Below are 26546 nucleotides of genomic sequence, written 5' to 3' on the forward strand. Positions count from 1 at the left end.
ACAAAGACATGCTATTCCTATTAGATATAAATATGAGTAGACTGATGTGATACTATAGTGAATAATACCTCCAAACGTTTGCAGATATGTGAATGTGTCTGGGGGAATTATTGTCTTTTGGATCTGGTGGGGCCCCCGTGTCATAGTACTTGATGGAGTCTTGCTGTGGTTTTGCTTCTTACAATGCACTTTCTTACATAAAAGTACTTCATTCCTAGTAGTTAATAATCATTATCAATAATATATTTAATCATGATCTTTTAACTTTAAGACCAAGAGAATTAGATGTAATCAAAGAAAAAGTGTCATCATTACCCTTCTTCTGCATTGTCACTCTGAGATCCTGTTTGCTCTGCTGCTGACCACTGGCCACAGAATCTGCATCATCTTCATCATGCCCAGATTGTCCAATGGTTAGTATCTGAATTTGGCTTCCAACCTCTTGAACTTCATCTTGAAAAGCTGCTGGACCATCAATTCCTATCAACAGAAACAGAGACCATTTTAATAAATTTCAATAAGGCTAAACAATTGTACCTGAAAAAAGAAATTATATGTCAATTTCACCCAAAGCACTTAGGAGTTGTTTAGCAATTGGCAGAAAGGGTACTTCATCTCAATGACAGATTTAAGGATTGGCAGACCTTTAGAATGTGGACCAAGTAGCCTATGTCAGCTCCTTAACTGACATATTCCTCTGATGGACTGTAGAAGTATAACCCATCGGAGGCTGGCCATTCGACCATCTGGCCAACTTAGAGTCGGCAAATGCCTTTGTTTTGCCCATCACCGCGAGGGACAGTCAAAATAAAAATACCCCCACATAATAGGAGAAGATCAATAGTTTGACTTTTTTTATAATACAAACTGCTGCAATGGTAGTTTAGTTGGAAAAAGTAAAACTAAGTAAAAGTTTGATGGCTGGTCTTCCTGTTTGCAGAACTATCTGTCAAACTTTGACAAATCACAAATGTGACAGCGGTTGGTGGCAATAGCGGGAGCTGTCCGTGAAGCTGACCCACATCTCTAGATTTGGTGGCTCGGATATCTATCAGGATGATGAAGTAATTTACTCTGACATACATACAATAATCCTACAAACTATAAATCAGGTCACTGGTTTGATATTGCCACATTTTGTACACAGCATATTGTTAAAATGCACAACATTAGGTATTATTTATAATGATTCATATTCCACTTAAGTACACAACCTTTGTTGTCGAACCTCAGATTACTTGTGCAATACTTTTACATGGCCAGCATTTGTAAGACCTTCTACCATTGTTAATGTCTTGAAAAAACAAGGTATTTGTGGAAAAGAAAGTTACTAAGTTGGAATGATTTGAGTCCACCACAAGGATTAAATCCACAAACGTCAGTGTAAAAGACTGTTTCAATAATTTAAACCTGGGCTCTACCCTCTGGTAGCTGTAGCATAGAGCAGATATGCTTACCTTAGGCAAATGTATGTAGTAGTCGCAAAACAGTTACAAAGTCAAAAATGAATACAATTGAAATCTCATAACATTCTACAAATATAGAAAATTGAAATGAGCAAACTGTCTCCACAATGGTAAAAATTCAATAAGGGGACTTAAAGGTATGATTTTTAAAAACAATTGATAGTAAAAAGTACCAAGAAAAGATATAGCTCCAATCAGAAGCACCTGACAATATTGACCAGGATCTAAGCATAATTTCCAGCCAAATGCAACAGAAGTCATATACACCAAATAGGTAATTCTGGTAAAAAGTCTTTACCTTCTGACCTAGGGCCTGATTAAGACATTGGCAGTCCGAGGACTGCCAATGTCGCAGTGGAGGTTAGTCCGACCACCACATTACGAGGTTGGTGGGCAGACCCGTCAACCTACTGCTGTCCCTGACGGGCTGACTGCAGTGCAGATTGTAATCAGCCAGGGCAGAGCTGAATGCAGCAGCACCCTGTTGATTCCAAACTTAGTCTCTGCCAGCCTTTTCATGGCAGTACCACCGTCATTAAAACGCTGGTGGAGAACAGGTGGAGGGGGCCACAGAGAGGCCTGTGGCATGGGCAGTGCAGGGGTCCCCCTGCCCAGCAGCCTCGAACAGTGCACATTTTGAGGGTGCTTGTGCCCCTTGCATGTGTCAGCATTTCCCCCTGCCACCACTTTCCCCCTGGACTGACAGGCAGAAACCTTGGTCTTAATGGGCCCGGCAGGAAGGTCGCTAGCATGGCAGTGACCACCCCGTCAGGGGTTTGTTAGACGGATGTTTCATCTGCCAAACTCATAATAGGGCCCTTAGTCTATGAAAAATGTAAAATTCTAAAAAGAGGCAAGGTTGCAGCCCGTCTTGAATGAAGTCCTATCAAAGCTGGGTAGCTGATCCCACTAAAACAATTGTTTTTTATGGGAAAATCTCTGAGCAGGTCAAGATTTCTACCTTCAGATTTAGGGCCTGATTTAGAGTTTGGCAGATGGGGTTACTCTGTCACAACTTGACAGATATTCCGTCCGGCATATTATGATCCCATTATCTCCTTTGGGAGTTGTGATAGATGGACAGTATATCTGTCCACTTGTGATTGAGTGACCTGTCCACCGAACTCTAACTCAGGCTTATCGTCTCTTCTATGGAGCTCAAAATCCTCTAGCAGGGCAAGTATGATTCTGTACCCATCAAAGTATCTGTACTCATCGAAGTCCACTCAAAATAAGCCACTGTTGTCACACAGGAGGCCATACCTCTAACCCTAAGAATCTACTTCTTAGCCCTGGGTTCAGGAGGGAGCATAATCAACTCTTTAGGCCTCCACACAAGTCTCAAACAGCAAGTACAGTTCACAGGTACAAAAAGTGTTCCAATAAGCCATGGGTAAGGTGCCCCTTTTGTAGGTTTTACTGGCCAATAAGTGAGGCTGACTCCTGCGTGCTCCCTAGCCAAAGGGAAAAAGGTTTCTGGCTTAATCCATACTTTTTTCCAGCACAGCCTCTTTCCTTACTACAAACTATCCCGCAGTGCACTATTCTGAAGCAAATCCAAGATGGTACACCTTTCTGTCCTTGGAGGCTGATCCTGTGCCGTTTAGGGGTGTATTTGAGGTATTGATCAGTTGCTTCCTTCTCAATTAAACCAAACTGGTTCTAAGACCAATTCCCCAAATGTCAAGGCTGGTATTAAGCTGTCTACAGATAGCACAGTTTAGGAAAGTCCTCCTTTTTGCCCTGGTCACCCCCACACTTTTTGGACAGGTACTGGTGGTTACTGACTCTTGGCTGTGCCCTGGGTACTGCTTACCAGTCCCAGGGCCAGTGCTCTGTGTAAAGTGGATATGCAAATTAGGCTAATTATAATTGGCTAAGTTAACCTACCTATAAGTCCTTAGTATATGGTAGGGCATGTAGGTTTATGGACCACAGCATAGGTAGCACTGCTGAGGTGCCCAGTATCATTCTAAAGGCAGGCCTGCCTTGCTGGCTGCTTTTAAATTTAAGTTATATTAAAATTCGACTTTGGAAATAAAAGTAGTTCCAAAGTCTTAAACGACCTTATTTTTACATATAAGTCACCCCTAAGGTGTGCCCTATGTGCCCCTAGGGATGGGTGCCATGTAACTATAAGCAGAGACCTTATAAAAATAGTTTTATAAGCCCTGGTGAGGTAAAAACAGCCAAATTCGTTTTTCCCTCATTGTAGTGAATGGCCTCCATAGGCTAGAATGGGGAGTCTTTATTTTAATTTTAAAAGTCCCCTTAAGTAATGGATTGCAAGAGTTTGGTTTCAAACTAATTGTTATAATAAATCCCACAACTTCCAGTTGTTGGATTTAATATAACCTGTTCAGGTAAAGAGTTTTAAACTTTACATGAAAAGTTGCCAATTTCAGCCCTGCATTGTTTTTGCTGCTGTGTTGTGATTGGCCAGCCTCTGGCAGCCTGGCCAGGCTGCCTTGATGAGGTGTTAAGTGGCCTGGCTTCACACAAAGAGATGTGCCTGTGGGAGGGAATTTCCCCTCAGCAGATGGTGAGGCAGGAAGGGGGAGGGCTGCCAAACTGGTCTTCAAAGGTAGCGAAAGAAGGACATTTGGAGCAACCCAGCAACACCCCCACATCCTGCAACCCCAGACAACTACGTGCCCCCTTGGTTAGATTAGGAGAGGGCAGGAGAGGGGTGTGTTTATGATTTTTAGCCACACCAGTGGGTGGGCTCAGCCAGATGTAACCTCCAAAAATCAGATTCAGCCATGATGGATTTTTGAAGAATGTTGCCTCCTGGGGTTGATTTTTGCCAAACTTCCCAGCAAGTGGTCATCACAGGGGGAAGGACCCTGCACCTGATTGGAGAATCAGGACACCCCTGTTTTTCACCCAGGAGCAAGGATAAAACTGGCAGACCTGCACCCACACCTCAGATCCCCATCAGATTCCAACAAGGAAGAACCAAAGAAGAAGAAGGACTGCCCTGCTGGACCCCTGGCCTGCACCTGGAACCTGCACTCTGAAGGACTGCACCAGCTGCACACTCGGGCTTCACCACAAGAAGGACTTTGCCTGGCTTCAACTGGTTCAAGGAGGGACTCCCTGTTTGCTACAGGTGAAAAATTGCTAACCAGTGTCCCCTGCACCAACTCCTGAAGAAATCAATCAGCTGGCCACTGCCCAGTGGCCAAAAAGGGGTTTGCGCCAGGTGCATTCTGGGAGTTGTAGTCCACACCTCCAAGGACCATCACAGAACTTCTGGACCCTTGGGGTGAGGTGTGGACGCCAAAAGAACCTTAAAAGAACATCTGGGAGAAGACCCAGAAGTTTGGAGAACTTTTGAAAAAACGCTCCATAGACGGACCTACCCACCGCGGCAACTCTAGCCGGCTTGCCTCAACCGTGACCCAACCTGATTTGCAGGTTCGTCCCGGTAAAGAAAATCTCAGAAAAATAGACTAAGGGGGTCATTCCAAAAGGCCGCCCGCCCGCCCAGCCGGAAAGCCCCAGCAACGATGAAGCCGGCTCCGAATGGAGCCGGCGGAGTTGCTGGTGTGCGACGGGTGCAGTGGCACCCGTCGCGATTTTCAGTGTCTGCTAGGCAGACACTGAAAATCATTATGGGGCCCTGTTAGGGGGCCCCTGAACTGCCCATGCCTGTGGCATGGGCAGTTCAGGGGCCCCCAGGGGCCCCACGACACCCGTTCCCGCCATCCTGTTCCTGGCGGTTTTTACCGCCAGGACCAGGATGGCGGGAAGGGGGTCAGAATCCCCATGGCGGTGCTGCGAGCAGCGCCGCCATGGAGGATTCTTTGGGGCAGGGGTAAACCGGCGGCAAACCGCCGGTTGCCCTTTTCTGACCGCGGCTTTACCGCTGCGGTCAGAATTGCCCATGAAGCACCGCCAGCCTGTTGGCGGTGCTTCCGCGGCACTCTGCCCTGGCGGTTTTCAACCGCCAGGGTCAGAATGACCGCCTAAGTCTGAAGGTAAAAAGTTGACCGGGACCTCCCAGCCAGAATATCCGAAGAGGGCTCCAAGGACGTCCGATCAAGATCCAGGTTTACCCGGGTCAAAGGATTTTCACCTCAAAAAAACGACTAAGTCCGAAGTTAAAAATCTCCACCGAGGGCTCCCGCAGCACGTGTCCGGAGAAGAGTTCCAGGAGGTCGGATTGGACTGGCAGGTTCGTCCAGCTGAAGAAAATCTTCAGAAAAGAGACTAAGGCGGTCATTCTGACCGCGGCGGGCGGCGGTAGCCGCCCGCCATGCGGTCACCGCCATTCTGGCTTTCCCGCGGGGCCGGCGGGCGCCCGCCAAAGGAGCGCCCGCCGGCCCAGTGGGAAAGGCCCTGCAACATGGAAGCCGGCTCCGAATGGAGCCGGCGGTGTTGCAGGGGTGCGACGGGTGCAGTTGCACCCGTCGCGATTTTCACTGTCTGCTATGCAGACAGTGAAAATCATGCTGGGGCCCTGTTAGGGGGCCCCTGCACTGCCCATGCCAGTAGCATGGGCAGTGCAGGGGACCCCAGGGGCCCCACAACACCCGTTCCCGCCATCCTGTTCCTGGCGGTAAACACCGCCAGAAACAGGGTGGCGGGAAGGGGGTCGGAATCTCCATGGCGGCGCTGCTTGCAGCGCCGCCATGGAGATTCAGCCCAGACAGGGGAAATCCGGTGGGAAACCGCCGGATCCCCTTTTCTGACCGCGGCTTTACCGCTGCGGTCAGAATGGGCATGGAAGCACCGCCACCCTGTTGGCGGTGCTTCCGTGGTCCTCCACCCTGGCGGTCGATGACCGCCAGGGTTGGAATGACCCCCTAAGTCCGAAGGTAAACTCTTGACTGAGGCCTCCCGCGAGCTGTAGCCGAGCAGGGCTCCATCACGGTTGGCCTTAAACTTTGACTTTGCCCCGGTCGAGGTGCAACCAGAAGACCCGATTGGCGCTTTTTGTTTCTAGGCGCTAAAAACAATAATTCTTTCAAAATTCATATCTCCGGTTCCCCTTATTCGATTTTATTCATTTTTGTGTCATTTTAAAGATAAAAATATAATCTATTGTTATAAATCGGTTTTGGATTTTTAAACTGTTTCCTGTGTTTTATTTAATTACTGTTTTGTGATATTTTAATGCTTTACACTCTGTCTCCTAAGTTAAGCCTTGTCGCTCGTTGCCAAGCTACCAAGGGTTGAGCTGGGTTTAATTTACTGAGACCTAACTGAACTTAAGTGGAGGTGAGTGGCCTATTGCTAAGTGTAGGTACTTACCTGCCCTTACCAATAGCCCATTTTCCAACATCCAGGATACAAAAGAATTGCCTTCCCCTGTTCTCCCTTTACACCTAATTATAAACGGGCATGCCTTACCCTGAAGTTCCTGAACCCTACCAGGCTGTCCTTTCTCAGCTGATAGGAGTCACACACCTCACATCCATACTGTCCTGTTAAAAGGCCTAAGTTATAGTTCCGGGAACATTTTTCATGCCTTTTTGAGGGGAAGCACTGTCAGGGGCCAGCTGCTGGCAGGCTAATTCTAATTAACCTATTGGCATTTTAGGTAGAGTAGTGTAACTTTTTGAAGGTTACTTTTACTACATTTGTATTAAAAATCCAACATAAACAATTAATTGGATTTTTAAAAAAACACGTTGAGTGTTAGTTTTAAGATAGCAGAGTTAAGATATTAAGGGGGTCATTACAACCCTGGCGTTTTGGAGGAAGCACTGCCAACAGGCTGGCAGTGCTTTCAGGGGGGATTACGACCGCGGAGGCGTTTCCCGCCACTTTTGTCCCGGTGGGAGAAATCTCCAGGGCAGCGCTGCCCAGGGGATTACGAGTCCCCCTCCCGCCAGCCTTTTCATGGCAGTAAGAACCGCCATGAAAAGGCTGGCGGAAAGGGGAGTCGCGGGGCCCCTGCACTGCCCATGCCATTAGGGGCCCCCTGCCATGGCCCCGTGCAGCTTTTCACTGTCTGCTGTGCAGACAGTGAAAAGCGCGACGGGTGCAGCTGCATTTGGAGCCGGCTCCTGTGTTGCGGCCCAGCAGGAATCTCATTATGGCCGTGGCTTCAGCCGCCCGCCAAAGTTATAATGACCCCCTAAAACTTTAGTTTTCCTCTTAGACACCTACTGCCCTTTATGGGGTCTAGTCATTACAGGTACTTGCAAAAGAGAAATTCTTGCATGTATCACTTTTAAACACTATGCACCCTACCTTGTGGGCTAGAAGGCCTACTTAGGTTTAATGTATTTCATAACTAAAAGTTGGGTTCTTTCCTTTCAAAAATAGTTATTTTGACAGGTTTGCCTGTAGATTTAAAAGCTGTAAGAGTCAGGCTACATATGTAGACTTGAAGCTGTGTTTCCTTGTCAACATAGTGAATGGCACAATATGTGCTGCAGTCCACATCTGACATTTAACATCTTGATGACAGTGGTGTATTTCCTCCATCATATGTTCTCCTGCCTTTCAGGTGATTTAAATTTGCCATTTAGAAGTTAGCTACCTTTACCATATTTTAGGGGTAAGAGCACATACATTGGGAACTGGACATCAGTGTACCATTGTGCAGAGTTCAAAATCTAGCAGCATCAGTCAACAAAAAATGGGAGGCTGGCTGACCGCACAAAAAGATGCACTTTCTCATAGTTTTCATGTTTCCATCTTCCAAGGTCTCCATGCCTGACCTTACACAAGGCTATAAATGCTAGATATCAGTCAGAATATAATGTATCCTGTGTTATTCCTGCTGTTCTTTTGTATTTATGACATAGACTTACACTTTTCTTGTCCTTTCCCTTCAACTTGGTCTCTATACGAAGTACAACTGCAGATGTTAAAGTTTGTTTTCAATACTCTGTGGTAATTCCTTTGCTATTATTATCTCACAACTGAAATTATTTTCTTGCCATCAAATATATAATCCTTGTTTGTATGTTTGGCATAGTATACAGCCTTTTCAAGAAATTAAGTTGTGCCTCAGTTGAATTGATGTTAGAACATTATCATGCTTGTAAAATGTTTTTCTAATGATTATATCAATCAGCATTACAAATAATATATCATTAATAGCATCAATATATACAGAAAGAAAATGCTCAAAAAATATAGAAATATAGATGGGTGACTATGGGGACTTATAGGACATTATTGGGATGTTTTTCTACAACTGGACATAAAACAGACAACAAGAGGGAAGCTTGAGTTGTCTATGATGTCACTCAGACGTCAGAGAAGAAAACACCCCTTTATTCACATTTTACCTATCTATAATTGTATGTTGTATTTGACCACAAAATCAACTGTTGCTGCTTTCAACTGCTATGCAGGGGCAGTGGAGTAATGGGGAGCCATACATAACAGGCCTTTCCTCCCTGTACAGACCTTTCCTCCCTGTCCCAAATGTGAAATAATACCTTGCCTGACACCCTTAACCAATTCCCACCACCTTCCCTGCCTTCCGTCCCCCTCCTGTAGCTGTGCTTTCTGATTTCATTCCAAGCAGACAAGTAGCCCTGCACTGACAAGCTCTCAAAGAGAACTGTCATCCTGAACTGAAATGCCTTTATGATGTAGCAACAGTGGTTAAGAAGTTTTTTTATCAACCGTTGCTATGTCATAGCAGTGAGTTATATTCAGACACTGATGTTATCAATAGATGTTCTCTATGAGAGTCATACAAAACAGTGCTATAATGAACATTGCACTGCTGCACTGTCCGCTAATTCACTGTGTTACATATGATCCATGTATACAGAGAATTAGAACTCAAACCAACTGTGTTAAAAAGCTTTTGATGCAATATGCTACAGTATTACTGGATCATTGTGTGTTACCAATGGATAGTTTTTAGACTTCGAACACCGGAGCCCTGCTGTCCAGTGACCATTATGTGCTATGACCCCCAAAACATGTAGGAATTGGTTAATCCCCAATTAGCTTATTCAACCCTCTTTTAAGCCATAGGGTATAGTACAGGAAATACACCTATGGCATAGAAAGTTAATTATCACCTCTGGACTGCAGAACTTATTGTCGGATCCAATAAGGTGACAAGTTAAAAACATAGCTGCAGGCCTACCATGTGTAGGTGCAGCTTGTACCCTGCTGCCTAGAGTTGACAAATTCACTAAGTCCCATTATTCTTTGGGACTCAGAAAAATGCAAGTGAGAAATCTTCAAAACTTAGAAGATTCAGCAGAACCAAACTGCTTTAGGTATCCAGTCTTTGGTTCCTTGATGACAGCTACATTTTCAGTGGTAGCCCAACCAGGAGGGTTTTCCTTGTCAAAACGTGTTAAAGCCACTTTCTGCATTGGGACTTAGAAACTTTTTCAAACTTTTTGCTTTCCACACTTTAGTCAGAACCAATCCACTTGGTGTATATGAGCAGTTTGCGCCTGTGTCCCGTTCTACCACAGCCCTTGACAACCATTGGTGCTTTGCACTTTTTGTTGCTATTTTTACTTCAATCTTTAAAAATTCATATCTTCAGTTCCCCTTATTGGATTTTTGCCATTCTGGGTTCATGTTGTTTTACTTATTCAACTTTTCTCTATTTTTATAAAGTGGAGTGGGATTTTAATTTTGATTAGTCTTTTAACTATTTTGGTACTTTTAAATACTTTACGCATTTACATATTTTCTTTAAGTTACAGCTGTCTGCTCTGTGCCAAATGCAGCAGGAGTGAAGCTCAGATTAAAATTACTGAAACCTTTGACAGAACCTAACAGGTAAGTGACTTTATTACTGATGGTGGACTTCTATCCACACTAATGAATAAATGTCATATACTGCCATGATGGCCAGCTGCATTCTCTTTAAAAAAGTGGATACTGAAGAATTCTTGACTTTCCCTCATTCAAGGTTGGGTCCAGATGGAAAAGGTGTCTTATTCAACATTAAAGGGAAGCCACCATAGGAAAACATGCTAGATTGATAAAAAGGGGCATTGGGGTAGAAGTAACTGCCAAATAGCAGTTCATGCTGCCATAGGGAAGAAGATGGTCAAACGACTTTTTTTATAAATTTTAAAATTCCAATTCAATAGTGATTTTGGACTTGTGACAAATATATAGGAAAAGTAACTTTTAAAAGGTTATAATTTCCCTGCTTTATGCACTGCACGCAGTTAGCACTGGCCTGCCAGTAGGGAGTCTGTCAGTTCTGTTTTGATGCAGTGTGAAATACTGCTCTCAGAGCAGAGAAAATGGCCTGGAACTGACAGGGAGGCATCAAGAATGAATGTGATTCAGCTTGTATAATCCAAAAAAGGGGGGGCAGGGAGATTACATGAAAAGAGCTGGGCAAGATTAAAAAACAGTGCAGAGTAAAAGGGAGGTGATGATCCCACACTCTTCTAAAAAAAGAGGAGAAAGAGATTTTCTTTGACCACTTAAAGAAGTCAACATGTTTCGTGCCTCAAAAGGTCAAACCGGATCACTTGTCGCTTCGTCAGGACTATGGGCCAGATGTAGCAAAGGGTTTGCGAGTCACAAACGGCAAAAAACGCCGTTTGCGAGGCGCAAAAGCCTCTCTGCTATGCAGAAATGCATTTTGCTAGTCGGATCCGACTCGCAAAATGCATTTCCGACTCGCAAATAGGAAGGGGTGTTCCCTTCCTATTTGCGACTTGCAATGCTATGCAATTTCATTTGCGACCGCTTGAAATCGCAGTTACCATCCACTTGAAGTGGATGGTAACCCAGTCGCAAACGGGAAGGGGTCCCCATGGGACCCCTTCCCCTTTGTGAATGGAAAAAAAATGAAACTAAAGGTTTCTTTTTTTTTTCCAAGTGCAGCTCGTTTTCCTTTAAGGAAAACAGGCTGCAGATGGAAAAAAAAAAAACTGCTTTATTAAAAAGCAGTCACGGACATGGTGGTCTGCTGACTCCAGCAGGCCACCATCCCCGTGAGTGCCCATACTCGCAATGGGGTCGTAAACTGCGACCCACCTCATTAATATTAATGAGGTGGGTCTTTGCGACCCCATTGCGAGTTGCAGAAGGTGTCTGAGACACCTTTCTGCATAGCAAATTGCGACTTGCAATTTGCGAGTCGCACAGACTCGCAAATTGCAAGTCACAATTTGCTATTTTGCTACATCTGGCCCTATGTACAGTAACCTCCTCCTAAGCTTAAAGTGAAAACTACACTAAGTATACCTATGTTGAATACGTGGAAGAACAAAACCATGAGTAAAATTACTCACATTAGTTATATATCTAGTAGACAAAAACTGAGAGAGACCATCCTTAAATAGGGACAGGATTCCTTGGGAAAGAGCAAGCCTATAGGCTGTCATTTGTTTAAACACAACAGTCCATAGCCGGAGACCTACTCTGGGGCCACATTCCTGAAAAGCCTAACTTAGGAATGGCTGTTTATGTGTATTCCAGAACTTCACTAACTTAAAAGGGACTAGGTGGAGACCTATATATTTATAGTTTAGTGATAACAGAAACCTGGAGAAGAGAGGTATTTGTTGGCACCTGGCTTTATTCTCAGTGGAAGATGGAGCTGACTTTAATACTAGTTTGATTGGTTGAGTGGGACGGGACTTCTGTTTACCTTAAACACACCCCTCAGTGAGCCACAGACTTCCTTCAGGGTCTGAACAAATTAGCCATGTTGGATTTTACTGAGGATGGTCTTCTGTTAGTTAGCAGTGAAGCAAACAGAATGTGCTGCAAATGTGGGAAGGCTTGTCTTTTTTTACTTTTTGCCCATTGGGCAGGGAATGTCCAGGATTCACCCACACCCACTAGCTAGTGAAATTAATAAAGTAGCACCTTATCCCAGCTCCTGTGCACTTTCTGGCCTGTGTCAGAACAGAAGGGGTCTGGCCTGCTATCCATATCGTGTGTGAAGAAAAGAAGGGCTGGATCTGCTCCCACTTATTTTATATTATGCCTGTCTGCTTTATACCGTAGCTAACAAGGTTTTACCAGATGGCAATAAACAGAAATGAAGGAAGTCATCCCACCCACCATAAATAAGTTAGGCAGTGTAATGCCCTTCTGCTGGTGGCCCCTACTCTATTGATTTACCAGAGAAAGCTTTCTGTTAATGTAGCCTATAGGGGCTGCACGCCAGAAAGCTTATGTTCCAGTTGCATCTACATGAGGTTGCCGGACCAAGAGTTTCGTGGACAGGGTACTCGGTTGCATCTGCTAAAGGTAAAACTTTGGTTTGCTGTGAGGCACCAAGTGATTCCTAGTGGCGAATTGACCTTGGTAGCTATGAAACTCCAGCTTTATCCTCCACAGATCATTTAGTGCCAAAATCAAAGACGTTAGCAGGAGCTCAACAGCAATGTATCTGACTTCAAAGGACCCTCGTCGGCTTCAACCTAGGACCTGGACTCATTAAAGGGTTATGACTTCCAGAGAAAACACTAGATTTGAAGGTAAATACTGGGACAATCCACCAGCTGCATCCAACCTCTGTTCCATTGTAGCCAGTCTGAAATAATATCTAGATTCTGATCAGCCATGAATTTTTATTTTAAAAGATGATTTTGGTTCTCATTGGTACTTTGACTTTTCTGTGCTTTTTGCCTTAATTGTTTTGAAATCATTGATTTGGTTACTCTTCCCCGATTTCAATTATTTTGGGGTATTTTTGGTTCTTACATTTTCTTTTTTCTAAATTAGTTTGCCAATTTTATAGAGTTTTGTTCTTTACTTTAAAATTGTTGGTACTGCTTGATCTGAACACACATCATTGGAGAATTATCTGCTGCTTGTGCCATAGCTAACAGAGGCTAAGCAGAGTTTCACTGAGATTGAAGATTTGAGACAAAGCCATGGTGTGATTATTGTAAGGTCCACCCTTTACAAATTAAGAAATCACTTACTGAGACAAGGCCTTATATGCCCCCCAGATTCATCGAGATCAAAAACAACACTCACATGAAGAGATACCCATTTCTTAAACAGATCTTCAGCGAACTTGGAAAGGATTGGTATTGCAGGAAATGCTCCTGTGAATCTCTTAGAGTTACCCATTGGCTTTCTTACACAATCCTGCACTTTACTAAACAAATAGATACATATATATTGAAAGGTTTGGTCGGATTCCTAGATTTGTAGGAACTGGCATTTTGTTTAAAATGGAAACTCTCTGTTTGAATGATTACATTTTAGACAGTGATGAGACACCCATTTGTCAATTTTTCTGACACAATCCATGTAAATGGGAGATATAATTTTCTGCTGTTACATTGATGCTTGCTTGTTGTAAAGACTGTGATGAGGAATGTAGATGAGGTGTTTATGATTCAATAGTTTACTGATCATTTTCGTTGCTCTTAATCTATTTTCATTAATCTATGTCTAATGTTTCCTCCCCATTATCCCTCATTACTCCTTGAAGCTTTGGAATGCTCTCATGTCACCTTAGGTTTCCTGGTTGGTTTGCGACTACTTGGTAAGAACGGGCCAGTTTATGGTGGAGTTATTTTATACTCAGTGCGGTGAGATGTATAAAAGTAGCTGAAATGAAAGAAATACTTTCAGAGGAATCACTGTTTAAAGAGTGTGACAAGGAAGCACTAGCAGAACACAGTCAATCCAATATCATTCTTAACTGTTTTCTTAGTGATGTTCCGAATTCCAAGACACATTTTGGGGGTCATTCCAACCCTGGCGGTCGGTGTTAAACGTGCGGCCAAACTGCAAAAAACAGGCTGGAGGGGTAAAAAATGGAATTCCGACCCTGGCGGAAACCGCCAACAGAGACCGCCACATTACCACACCGCCCGCCACGGCGGCACAAACAAACAGGGGCATCAGATAGCAAAACTACAGGCACCTCAGGGGGAAGGGAATGGGGGGCACCTCAGCCAGATGAGTGAATGACGCCAGATCCACGAGGGGCCTCCATGGCCACTGTTAAATCCTGGGGAGTGCAAAGCCACAGTCTCACAAGTCTCTGCACTGGGTGGTTTGCCCACTGGACCATCCTGGGGAGTGCAAAGCCACAGTCTCACAAGTCTCTGCAGTGGGTGGTTTGCCCACTGGACCATCCTGGGGAGTGCAAAACCACAGTCTCACAAGTCTCTGCAGTGGGTGGTTTACACACTGGACCATCCTGGGGAGTGCTAAGCCACAGTCTCACAAGTCTCTGCAGTGGGTGGTTTGCCCACTAGACCATCCTGGGGAGTGCAAAGCCACAGTCTCACAAGTGGATAACAGTCTCCACTGGTTCTGGAGGGGGCTTTGTGCCCATAGTGCTTCGTGCAACCCTGCCCAACACAGATGCGGGCCAGCCCCTGCCGCTCATGGGGCAGCGGTGCTTGAGACGGCGGTGCCCTGCTCAGTGGTGCTTGAGACGGTGGTGCCCTGTTCAGCGGTGCTTGAGACGGCGGTGCCCAGTGCAGCGGATCTGGCCATGGCATGGAGGTCATTTGCCACCTGTCCTGTGGCTGGCGGAGCCTTCCTGCCCATCTGTCCTGTGGCTGGCGGGGCCCTCCTGGGCTGCAGTGCCGGGCCTGTTGGTGGCCTCCTGCCCACATGGGATGGGGCTGGCGGGGCCCCCCTTCCCACCTGGGATGGGACTGGCGGGGCCCTCCTGGCCAGCTGGGCTGATGGCGGTGTTGTCGGGCGTGCTGCCCTTCCCAGCCTTCCCTGCTCGCCTGTGTCCCTTCCCCACCTTGGGCGGTGTGCCAGCTGTCTCCGGAGCCATGGTAGGGGTTTTAGTCCCTGCTGCTTTCATCCTCTCGCGCCGGCCACTGCCTATCTTTGGATGTTTCTCCGGGGGTGGGCTGCCCGTGCCTTGGCTCCGTACTGAACTTGCTGCCCTGGAGGGTGGGGGACTCCACAGTCCATGGCAGACTGTCATGACAGGGCCCGGTTTTGTCATGGCTGAGGTGCTGACTATAGTCCTATGACATGGACGGGGTGGGGAAGTTGGTGGAAAGAGGTTGAGTTTGGACAGGAAAAGCTTCTTAGGAGCAGTGGGACGGGTAGGTGTAGTGGGTATGGGAGTGGAGGAAGAGGTTGTAGGAATATGAAGTCTGGTGTCTTTGGGTGCAGGTGCTTGGGCTGGAGGCTGTCGTGAGGTGGATGGCTGTTGGGCGGGTGGCTGCCTGCGTTTGTGTATCTTGGAAGAGGGGGTCACAGACACACTGGGAGAGGACACAGGGGACATGTAAATGGTAGTGGGGGTGGTGACTGCACGTGTGCGGGGGGTTCTGGTGTGTGTGCTGGTGATAGACGTAGTGGCTGAAGATGTTGTGCATGCAGGTGTGAGTGGAGACGTGACAGGGAGGGAGGAGGGAGACGAGGAGGAGGGGGACACAGTGGAGGCAGTGGGTGTTGGTATGTCTGTATGTGGATGTTGCTTGGGTGAATGCCTGTGTGATGTGTGGTGCTTATGTCTGCCTGAGCTTCCCTTGGGTGTTGAGGTGTGTGCAGGCTGGTCTGATGGTGTGTCAGGGATAGGCAGAGGTACAGGTGATAGGGTCTGGGTGGAGGAAGTTGGAGGGGGGAGGCTAGAGACAGGGACAATGGCTGCCATCAGTGCTGAGGCCAGAGTGTTGAACGATCGCTGTAGGGCAGGCTGACCAGAATGAATGCCCTCCAGGTATGCATTACTCTGGTGCACCTCTCTTTCTACACCCTGGATGGCATTCAAAATGGTAGACTGCCCAACAGTGAGCGTCCTCAGGAGGTCAATGACCTCCTCACTGAGGGCAGCAGGGGTGACTGGGGCAGGGCCTGAGGTGCCTGGGGCGAAGGAGATGCCCACCTTCCTGGGTGAGCGGGCACGGGGCAAACGCTGAGGGGCTGCTGGGAGGGCGGTGCTGGTGCGGTGGGTGGCGGCTGTACCTGTTGTTGCGGGGGGCACAGATGTTGCCGCCACCACAAGGGAGCTCCCTTCAGAGGACGAGTCTGTGTCACTGATGTCTGCCCGAGTCCCCGCTGTGGAGCTCCCCTCGCCCTCCGTCCCACTGGTGAATTCGGAGTCCGTTGCATGGCCCTCCATGGCCATGTGGGATGCAGCTCCCTCGTGCTCCGATGCCACTTCTCCTCCGCCTGATGATGCTAATGCACACATGAACAGGAAGACCACAACAAAAGGGGTGGGGAGAAAATAAAGACATGTTGAGTGCATGCATTGGCGACACCGTTGACAGACAGGACAGACACAGAAGCCCCCTGCACTACGCCGCGCACTTGGGGTCGACTACTCAATCCATGGAACATGGCCTGCAAGCCTATGGACGACATCTGCACACATAGATGACACAGGGCCTTGATTAGCTGTACTTGGCACCCTACAGAGGTGGGGGGCGGGGGCACAGGGCCATGCCTTATGGAGGGGCCTAGCCTACAGAAATCGCCCTGGCCTAGGGAAACCCACAGCCCTCCTCCCCCACCCAGACACCTCCACTGCGCGCAAAGTCAACAGAATGAGAGAGTACTCACCCCCTTGTGTCTGCTGTGATGTCCTCACACGCCCATCCAAATCGGGGTAGGCCACCGCCAGGATCCGGGACATCAGGGGGGTCAAAGTCCGACTGGCACCCCTCCCACGTTGGGAGGCCATACCCAGCTGAGCCTCCGCCGTCTTCCTGCTCCAGCGTCGGATGTCCTCCCATCTCTTCCGCCAGTGGGTGCCCCGTCTCTGGTGGACCCCCAGGGTCCGGACGTCCTTGGCGATGGCACGCCAAATATCGATCTTCTGGTGGGCGCTGACCTATGTGAAATGTACAGGGGGGGAAAAATAGTCATCACCATCTGCATGCTCAATGTGAGTGGCCCCCCATCCCTACCCTAGCCATGTGGCACATGCTCTCACCGTCGTTTGATGCATGCCTCAATCGCTCCCCTCCCCACCATCATTCATCCACCCCACTCAACACAGGCATTGCCCACAAAGCATGGTCCCAGTGTACTTACCTGTTGGTCTGGAGGACCGTAGAGTAGCGCATACTGGGGGAGGACCCCATCCACAAGTTTCTCCAATTCCTGAGCAGTGAAGGCAGGGGCCCTTTCCCCAGTCACATGAGCCATTGTCTCTTCCAGACCGAGGTCACAGCAGCACTTGCAGTGTAGGTCCTCTCCTGTCGAAGAACAGGTATCGAGTGATTAAGCTGATAGAAAATGGCGGTCACATCTTCATTGGCTCCTGAGACCCATAGGGTTCAATGTTAACCAATGGTGCTTAGCGCCGCGGTCTTCGACCGCCTACCGCCACGGTGTGCCACGCCAGCGCATTTACCTCACATCCCATTGTCGCACTTCACAGGTCAGGCAGCCGCCATTTCAGGGGCCCACATGGCTTTCTTTCTACTGCGCCACACATACCTAGGCCTTGCATCAACACTCATACAAGCCATTCAATGCATTGGGAATCGTGTTATGTGCAAGCTGTGGTTACGTACCTGTGGGTTGATTGACTCTGTGCTCGCTGTTGTCCTTCATAGGCACCGTCAGCTGGGACATGCAAGGAGATGGAGGAATCTTCCCGTGTACAGACCGCTGGTGGACCTGTCGACAATGGAGGAAAGACATGTCATACTGACATACAGGCTTGACCGAGCCACTATCCATGAACTGTGTGCCCAGCTGGAGCCAGACCTGATGTCACCAATCCGCCAACCCACAGGGATCCCCCCTTTAGTGCAGGGGCTGTCAGTGCTCCATTTCCTTGCAAGTGGGTCATTTCAAACTACAGTGGCCATATCATCAGGGATGTCCCAGCCTATGTTTTCCAAGGTGTTGTCCAGAGTGTTGTCTACCCTGCTGAAACACATGCGCAGCTACATCATTTTCCCTGAGGTGGGGGATTTGCCTACAGTGAAGGGTGATTTCTATGGCCTTGGACATATCCGGAGGTATCCTTTGCTGGCGGGGGTCTTGGCATCTTACTCTGTCTTCTTCCTGGATCTCAGGGCCCGCTTGTGGGGTGGTTCTCCTTCTGCAGGGGGTGGGGTGCTGGTGGCCTGTTGGTCCTGTGGCGGGTCCTCCTGTCCACTAGCGCCGGCAGAGGTGGTAGGGTCCATGCTAGTGTCAGGGGCCCTTTGTGGTGCCACAGTGTCCCGCAATGTGGTGACGACCTGATTCAGAGCCCCTACAATGGTGCCCAGGGCGGAACTCATGGTTCGTAGTTCCTCCCTGAACCCCAAATACTGTTCCTCCTGCAGGAGCTGGATCTCCTGAAACCTGGCCAGGACCGTCGCCATCGTCTCCTGGGAATGATGGTAGGTTCCCATGATGGAGGAGAGGGCCTCGTGGAGAGTGGGTTCCCTGGGCCTGTCCCCCCCCCGTCGCACAGCAGCCCTCTCAGTTCCCCTGTTTCCCTGGGCCTCTGTCCCCTGGACCGTGTGCCCACTACCACTGCCCCCAGGTCCCTGTTGTTGTTGCGGTGGTGGGTTAACCTGGGTGCCCTGTAGTGGTGGACACACCGCTGATTGACGTGTCCTGGGGACAGAGGTATGGGCCCGCTGGGTGGGTGCTGTGCTGGTGTTCCCAGAGGGGGGAAGGTCTGTTGTGGCCTGTGGCTGTCTGAGGGGAACCGACTGTCCCGAGGTCCCCGATGGGCCCGGGCTGGTCATCTAGATCCAGGTCGACAGAGGTGCTGTCATCACTGTGGGCCTCTTCTGGGGTGGAGTGGACATTTGTGGACCCTCCTGCGCGGTGACGTGGTGTTCGGGTCCTGCAGGGGTATAAATGGATGGTTATTGCATCTGGGTGTGCCATAGTGTGCAATGGGTGGGTGCCCGTGTACCCCAGTGCTGGCATTCCTGTGTGGGGGCTTTTGTGACGGTGGTTTGGGGGGGGATGGGGATGTGCAGTGGGCATGCTTTGGTGATGGGTGTCCATGCTTTGTGGTCGCATGCAGGGCTTGGGGTTGGGATGAGTGGGTTGTGATGGTGAGACATTTGCAAGGAGTAGGTGTGATGGGGTGAGGGTGGGGGTATGAGTTGGCATGCTGGTGGGGTGGGGGGGATGAAGTTGTGAAGATGAGACTTACCAGAGTCCATTCCTCCTGATACTCCTGCGAGGCCCTCAGGATGCAGGATCGCCAAGACCTGCTCCTCCCATGTTGTAAATTCTGGGGGAGGAGGTGGGGGTCCGCCGCCGGTCCGCTGCACCGCGATGTTGTGCCTGGATACCATTGAACGCACCTTCCCCCGTAGGTCGTTCCACCGCTTCCTGATGTCATCCCTATTTCTTGGGTGCTGTCCCACTGCATTTACCCTGTCGACTATTCTGCTCCATAGCTCCATCTTCCTGGCAATGGTGGTGTGCTGCACCTGTGTCTCGAAGAGCTGTGGCTCTACCCGTACAATTTCCTCCACCATGACCCTGAGTTCATCCTCAGAAAACCTGGGGTGTCTTTGCGGTGCCATGGGGTGGTGTGAGTGATGTGTGGGGTGGATTGTGTGGTGCTAAGTGTGGTGATGTGTATTGGTGTGTTGTGTGAAGTGTGTGGTAATATTGCTGGGTGAAAGTAAAATGCGCGTCTGGGTGCTCGGATCTCTCTTTCTCTGTGCGTGGTCCCGATTCTGGAGGAGTGGGGGTTTGAGGGTGATGTGGGTGTGTGTTTTATATTGTCTTGGGTGTGTGGGAGTGGTGTTTGTATGTGTATCAGGTGTGTGTATTTTGATTTGTCCAATGTGGTTGTATTTTGTAAGTGTGTGTGTATTTTGAGCGCGGCGGTGTGTACCGCCATTAGAATACCGCGGTTGAAAGACCGCCGCGTGGATTCGTGTGTCGTGATAGTGTGGGCGTATTTCTGTTGGCGTGACGGTGGAGGTTTGGTCATTGCCAGTTTCTCGCTGGCCTTTGGTGTGGTGGACTTTTGTGGATGTCTGTATTTTGGCGGTTTGCCTGTTGTGGGTCAGAATGACCGTGGCGGTTTACCGCGGCCGCGGCGGTATATTGGCTGTCTTCTGACAGCGGTAAGCTGATTTTACCGCCAAGGTTGGAATGACCACCTTTGTTTCCTTAACTTCGGATATTTGGACAATGATGCTTCTCAGTATTGACTCAAAATTACCTTCTCACATTATTTTCCCATGCTTTTTCATGCAGCGCCTTTGTATTTGTCATACTATTTGAATGCCCTTCCTTTCGTGTTCTTAATCAGAATTTAAACCCTAACAGCCCCTTTGGATTTTCGACAATGGAGACGTTCATGAAGTCTGAAAATCAACGTCTGGACAACAAATGAAGCCAAAGTTGCAATTCCTCATATTTTAGGAACGCTGATTTTCAGCAAAGGTTTCAGCCTATCTGTGACATATGGAACCTGAGCTATAGACACGTCTTCAAGACGGAGGCAGAACGGTAGACAGAAAAAGCATTCATGTCAGCTGCACATAGGACCGGGTCAAAACAACTCCTTGGCACCCGGGAACTTACATATATAATTTTATTTTTCAATTCTCTGCTCAAACCTCTGAGGACCACCCCTTTGTATTATCACATGGCTGAAGAATTCACGAGATGTCGCCACTGCTGTCACTTTCTCATTGTTAGCTCATTTAAGTTCTGCATTACTTTACTGACAGTGAACAGATGATCAAACATTATCGCACGCTTCTCAATTTAACCAGCTTTTCTCTGAGACCACGGAAGTCAGGAGGTCATTCTGTGCCATGAATTCCAATCAAAGCAGTGAACGATTGCTTCAGATGGTTCTTTTGGCTGTGTTAACCTTCAGTTTAATGGGTTTTGGGATAACAACAGACTTTCTTTTCATTACTGGGAAAAGGTTTATTTTGTTAAAAGCAACTCTGTGTTTTGAACTTATGTCACACAGGCTGGGAATAGAGAACTGTGGAAAGAGATTTTCAATATGAAAGAGGCAGTCCTATGTTTAGGCATGTTGGGCCATATCACATAAAGTAAGCACTTGTGGAATCATCAAATAAAGCGAGCACTGCAAGTATAACGTTAAGATAAAGGGCCGGATCACAACATTTCTAGCAGATGCTATTTTAGGTCCTTGTTTGTAGGCTAGGGCAGTGTTTGCTCCAAATACCTTCAAATCCATAATATAATAACAGATTCTGGAGCTGATAATGTATGACAAGAAACTTTGTGCAGATTGTTGTGTAAATGTTGTTGTGGTGGTAGTGCATTCTGTTGTTTTTTTGTGTGCTGTCGTATTTTTGTGCTGTAGTACAGCTATGTGATTTTGTTGTGTTGATCTGTGGTTGGTGTGTTCTGTTCTGTTTTGACTGTTTTGTTGTGATGCGTCCTGTTTAATTGTGTTGTTATGTTATGTATACACTATTATGTTATGTTCTGTTATTTAATTTAACTAGGTCAACAAATGCTGCTACATTTTCTGCCAAAAGCAGTGCATTCATTTGCAGTTTCCATTGCAAACATTTGCCATTGTTTTAGGTGGTAAAATGCTGCTGCTCCCACTCTTCAACAACTTAAGACACTGTGGCAGAGACTATGGGCCTGATTTAGAACTCGGTGGACGGGTTACTCTGTCACAACGGTGACGATATCCCGTCCGCTGAAATCTAAATCCCATCACAGACTATGAGTTTTAGATTTTGGTGGGGGAGACAAGCTCTATCCAAACCCTTGGAGATCACTTCTTCACTTCAGCCAGAGAGCAGCAGGGCAACAGCAAGGCAGCAGTCCTTTACAGAAAGCAGTCAGGTGAGTCCTTTGGGTAGCCAGGCAGTTCTTTTTGGCAGTATGCAGGTTCTTGTGTACCCCCCAGCTGAAAGTGGGGAGAGCTACCCAACCTCCTGGGCACTCTCATCACTAAGGTGGAAGTATCTGGAGAGACCATCAGTGCTGGCGTGGTCAGTCCCCGGGCGATGCTCCACCGTAAAGTCCATCCCTCGTAGGCAAATGGACCACCTGAAGAGTTTAGGGTTCTCACCCCTCATCTGCATGAGCCATGTGAGGGGCCTGTGGTCTGTCTGAAACAGGAAGTGAGTCCCAAACAGGTACGGTCTCAGCTTCTTCAGTGCCCAAACCACAGCAAATGCTTCAGATGTGCCTTTGAAGTGGGGGAGACTTCAAAGAGTGGCTTAGAAGTGCACCAGGTCCCCTTTCAGTTCAATCCTGTCTTCTAGGGTCCCAGTAGAGGGGGTGGCAGTCCTTTGTGTGAGAGCAGGCCCTCCACTCTCCCAGCCCAGGAAGACCCATTTGAAATGCAGATGTATGCAAGTGAGGCTGAGTATCCTGTGTTTGGGGTGTGTTTGAGTGAATGCACAAGGTGCTGTCAACTAAACCCACCCAAACATGGATTGTAAGGGACAGAAAGATTTAAGTACAGAGAAATGCTCACTTTCTAAAAGTGGCATTTCTAAAATAGTAATATTAAATCCAACTTCACCAGTCAGCAGGATTTTATATCACCATTCTGGCGATACTAAATATTACCTTCCTACTCCTTTCAGATCAGCAGCTACCACTCAAACAATGTATGAGGGCAGCCCCATTGTTAGCCTATGAAGGGAGCAGTCCTCACAGCAGTGTAAAAATGAGCTTAGGAGTTTTACACTACCAAGACATGTAAACTACATAGGTACATGTCCTGCCTTTTGCCTACACGGCACCCTGCCCTATGGGTTACCTAGGGCATACCTTAGGGGTGTCTTCTATGTAGAAAAAAGGGAGTTTTAGGCTTTGCAAATACTTGTAAATGCCAAATCGAATTGGCAGTGAAACTGCACACACAGGCCTTGCAATGGCAGGCCTGAGACTAGGTTAAGGGACTACTTAAGTGGGTGGCACGATCAGTGCTGCAGGCCCACTAGTAGCATTTATTCTACAGGCCCTGGGCACATATAGTGCATACTACTAGGGACTAGGGAAATAGTCCAATTGGGTATGATCCAATGTTACCATGTTTAAAGGGAGAGAGCATATGTACTTTAGCACTGGCTAGCAGGGTTAAAGTGTGCAGAGTCTAAAACCCAGCAAAAACAGCAAAACAGTGTTCTAAAAGTGGAGGAAGGCAGGAAAAGGTTTAGGGGTGACCACCCTAAGCCTGTCAGGTCTAACAGTGGGTTAAAGAGCCATGAGGTGGAATCAAGACTACAAGCCTTGGCCTCCGATAGGTGCCAGTTACTGGCATCTGAGCAAAACCTTGGGTCTTGGCACTTTTTCATTCACAAAGTAAGCACTGACATACAGTGTTACTGGTACAGTCTCATGTATTGGCTAGTTGCACATCATGTCCTGAGAAGCTACCAGAAGGGTCAGAAATAACACTGGTCAGAGGTAGCAACAGGTAGCCACAAAAGGTCCCCCTGGTGTCATTGGCTCCACACTTCTGGCAATTTTCCCAATTCCTTATATGACACTGACTAGCTACTCCAGTCCCATTTTTTCTTTGCATTCTGGGGCCTATCGTGTCATAGTCTTCTGTATCACATTATCACCAGGCAAGAACCGGTATACTTAGTTTCTATTTCTCCACCAAGTATCAGTGGGCTCTGCAGGGGGAAAAACCACTGGTTTACCATTCTCAATGTTGTGTAAAAAAAATCACCATTTCACAAACGCATGTTAATCCACATTTCCAACTATGTCAATGGCTCTGCAGCTGCTTGCGGGCCTATCATATTTGCAAACGGCAAAGCTAAACAAGTCCATTTGTTTTGCTTTAATGATGATGCTGCGATTATGCTTTTCTGCTTGAAAAGCTGATCAGTCCTTTGTTTCGTTACGCACCTGGGGCCAGATGTAGCAAAGTTTTGCGAGTCACAAATGGCCATAAATAGCGATGTGACCCAGCACCGACTCGCAAAAATTACGACCTGATTTTGCAACCCGCAATCAGGAAGTCGCAAATTGTGAGTCGCAAACCGTATGCAAAAGCCAGTCGCAAATTGCGACTAGTCGCAAAAAGCCTGTTTTGCACACCCAGATTACCACTGATTCAGAGCAGGTGGTAACCAGAACCTAAGAATAAAAGGAGACCCAGAAGGCATCTGGGTGACTCAAAGTGGCTGAACTGTACGTGATTGCATGGAGAAGGAGAGTCCAGGCTGCCCAGCAGAGGAGGAGGAGGCAGAGACAGGAGAGGATATACCGAACCAGGCAGACACTATTCCAACAAACTGAGGAAGAGATTTATGACAAATGTAGACTGAGCAGTGCTGTTATCTCAGAAATAATTGAACTGCTGAAACCTCAGCTTGAACGACAGACAATGCGCGGCAGCGCCATCCCCACACATGTGCAAGTGCTATGCTCACTGCACCTCTTGGCCTTGGGTAGCTATCAGGGGGTGATTGCAGTGGCAGGTGGGGTATCCCAAAGTGCCCTCTCATAATTCTTCAGACGTTTCCTAGATGCCATACACGCACACATGTCCAGATATATGTAACTTCCCAGGAATGAGGCAGAAAACAGCACCAAGTTGGACTTCTACAGAATTGCCAACTTCTTCCATGTAATAGGGTGTGTGGACGGGACACATATACAAATTTGGCCACCTGCAAATCTGGAATATGTCTTCCACAATAGGAAATGTACCCACTCACTAAACATCCAAGTGGTATGTGACACCCATAATCTAATTACTGACATTGTAGCTAAATATTCAGGAAGTACACATGACTCATACATATTCAGGCACAGTGGGATACACCAACGCCTAGAACGTGGGGAATTTGGAGACGGATATTGTTAGAAATTGGGTTTTTGGTTGGCAGTCAGGTTACCCTCTGTCCAAGCAAGAACCCTCACTCTAGTCAGGGTAAGTCACACACAATCCAAATTATCCTGTGCCCACCCTCTGGTAGCTTGGCATGAGCAGTCAGACTTAACTTAGAAGGCACTGTGTAAAGCGTTTGTGCAATAAATCATACAATAACACAATATACCACCACAAAAATACACCACACAGTGTTTAGAAACGTATATACTATTTATCTGGGTATTTGCAGGTCAAAACGATCAAAGATGCAACATGAATTTGTAAAAATATCACTAAAAAGTGATATGCAGTGTCTTAAGTCTTTAAAAAGTAAACAAAGTCTCTTTCAAGCACAAAGTACCTGGTTTGGAGTGGAAAATCTCTGCAGAGGGCCGCAGAAGAGGAGACGCGTGGAGAAATGGTGTGTGCATCAGTTACGCCCCTTCACACACAGACTTGCGTCACTATTTTTCACGCGGGGAGACGTGCGTCTTTCTACGGGAAGAAAAATGGTGTGTGCGTCGGTTTCGCCCCTTTACACACGGACTTGCGTCGTTATTTTTCACTCGGGGAAGACGTGTGTCGTTTTCTGGCACGCGGACCGTCTCCTTCTGTGGATCGCTGGATTACCAGATGTCCCAGGGTCTGTGCGTGGATTCAGACAATTGCCTGGCACGCCAGGACTTCCTGGGGGGCACGCTCACCCCCCACAAGGGACACACCGTCCCCAAGGGCTACACAAGAGTCTGGTTGGCGCAGGTCTCCTGACCTCTGCCCATCTGGCAGAGTCTGGATCTCCCCCAAACAGAAACGGTTTACCCTGGGTCATTCTTGGGGGGCTCTGCTCTCAGAGCTGACCCGTGACTCTCCAGGACCTCCACTGGGGTCCGCAACCCCCTCTCAACTCTCTGTCTGGACTTCTGCACCCCCTCACTAGGAGTGGTACTGCCAGACACCAGAACTGGTGGGATGCTGGCTACAGTCACCCCCCCAAGTTCTTCTGACACTGCGGGCCTCCCTCAATAGGTGGCCCTACAGTACAGGCTAGGCTTCCCTCCTGGCGTTCCCTCATGGAACCCTCTAGGACCTGGGACCTACCTGGGACACTACAATCCTCTCCCACCTCGCTTGGTTGGGAAACACCTAGACCACTCCCTTCAGGAGCACCCCCAAATGCCTCTTCAGACTCTCTGGTATTCACCCAGAAGTCTGCCTCCATTGTAAGCTCCCTGGGGTCAGAGAACTCACACTCCACCTTGTGTTGGCGTAGCTCTGGAAAATAAGGACCAGACATATGCTCTCCAGCAATTACATCACTCTGCCCTTCACATGTATTGACCACAGTACCCTTCACCCAACCATCCAGTGACTCAGCCTTGAAAAAGCACTCTACATCACCCTCCTGAGACTGGTGAGACAGTATCTGACTGTCCCTGACACTCAACCCATAC

At 47.8% G+C, this 26546-nt stretch overlaps 1 protein-coding gene across 3 annotated transcripts in view; it reads right to left on the reverse strand.

Moving 5' to 3' along the window:
* The window catches only part of TUB (TUB bipartite transcription factor), a 1298762-nt gene that overhangs the window by 105542 nt on the left and 1166674 nt on the right, over positions 1-26546 (reverse strand). For all 3 annotated transcript variants that reach the window (XM_069223684.1, XM_069223685.1, XM_069223686.1), the window contains one exon: positions 316-480. In XM_069223684.1, the coding sequence (XP_069079785.1) occupies positions 316-480 (165 nt within the window). The remainder of the gene's footprint in view (positions 1-315; positions 481-26546) is intronic.

The sequence above is a fragment of the Pleurodeles waltl genome, chromosome 3_1 (assembly GCF_031143425.1).
Source record: "Pleurodeles waltl isolate 20211129_DDA chromosome 3_1, aPleWal1.hap1.20221129, whole genome shotgun sequence".
Lineage (NCBI taxonomy): Eukaryota > Metazoa > Chordata > Amphibia > Caudata > Salamandridae > Pleurodeles > Pleurodeles waltl.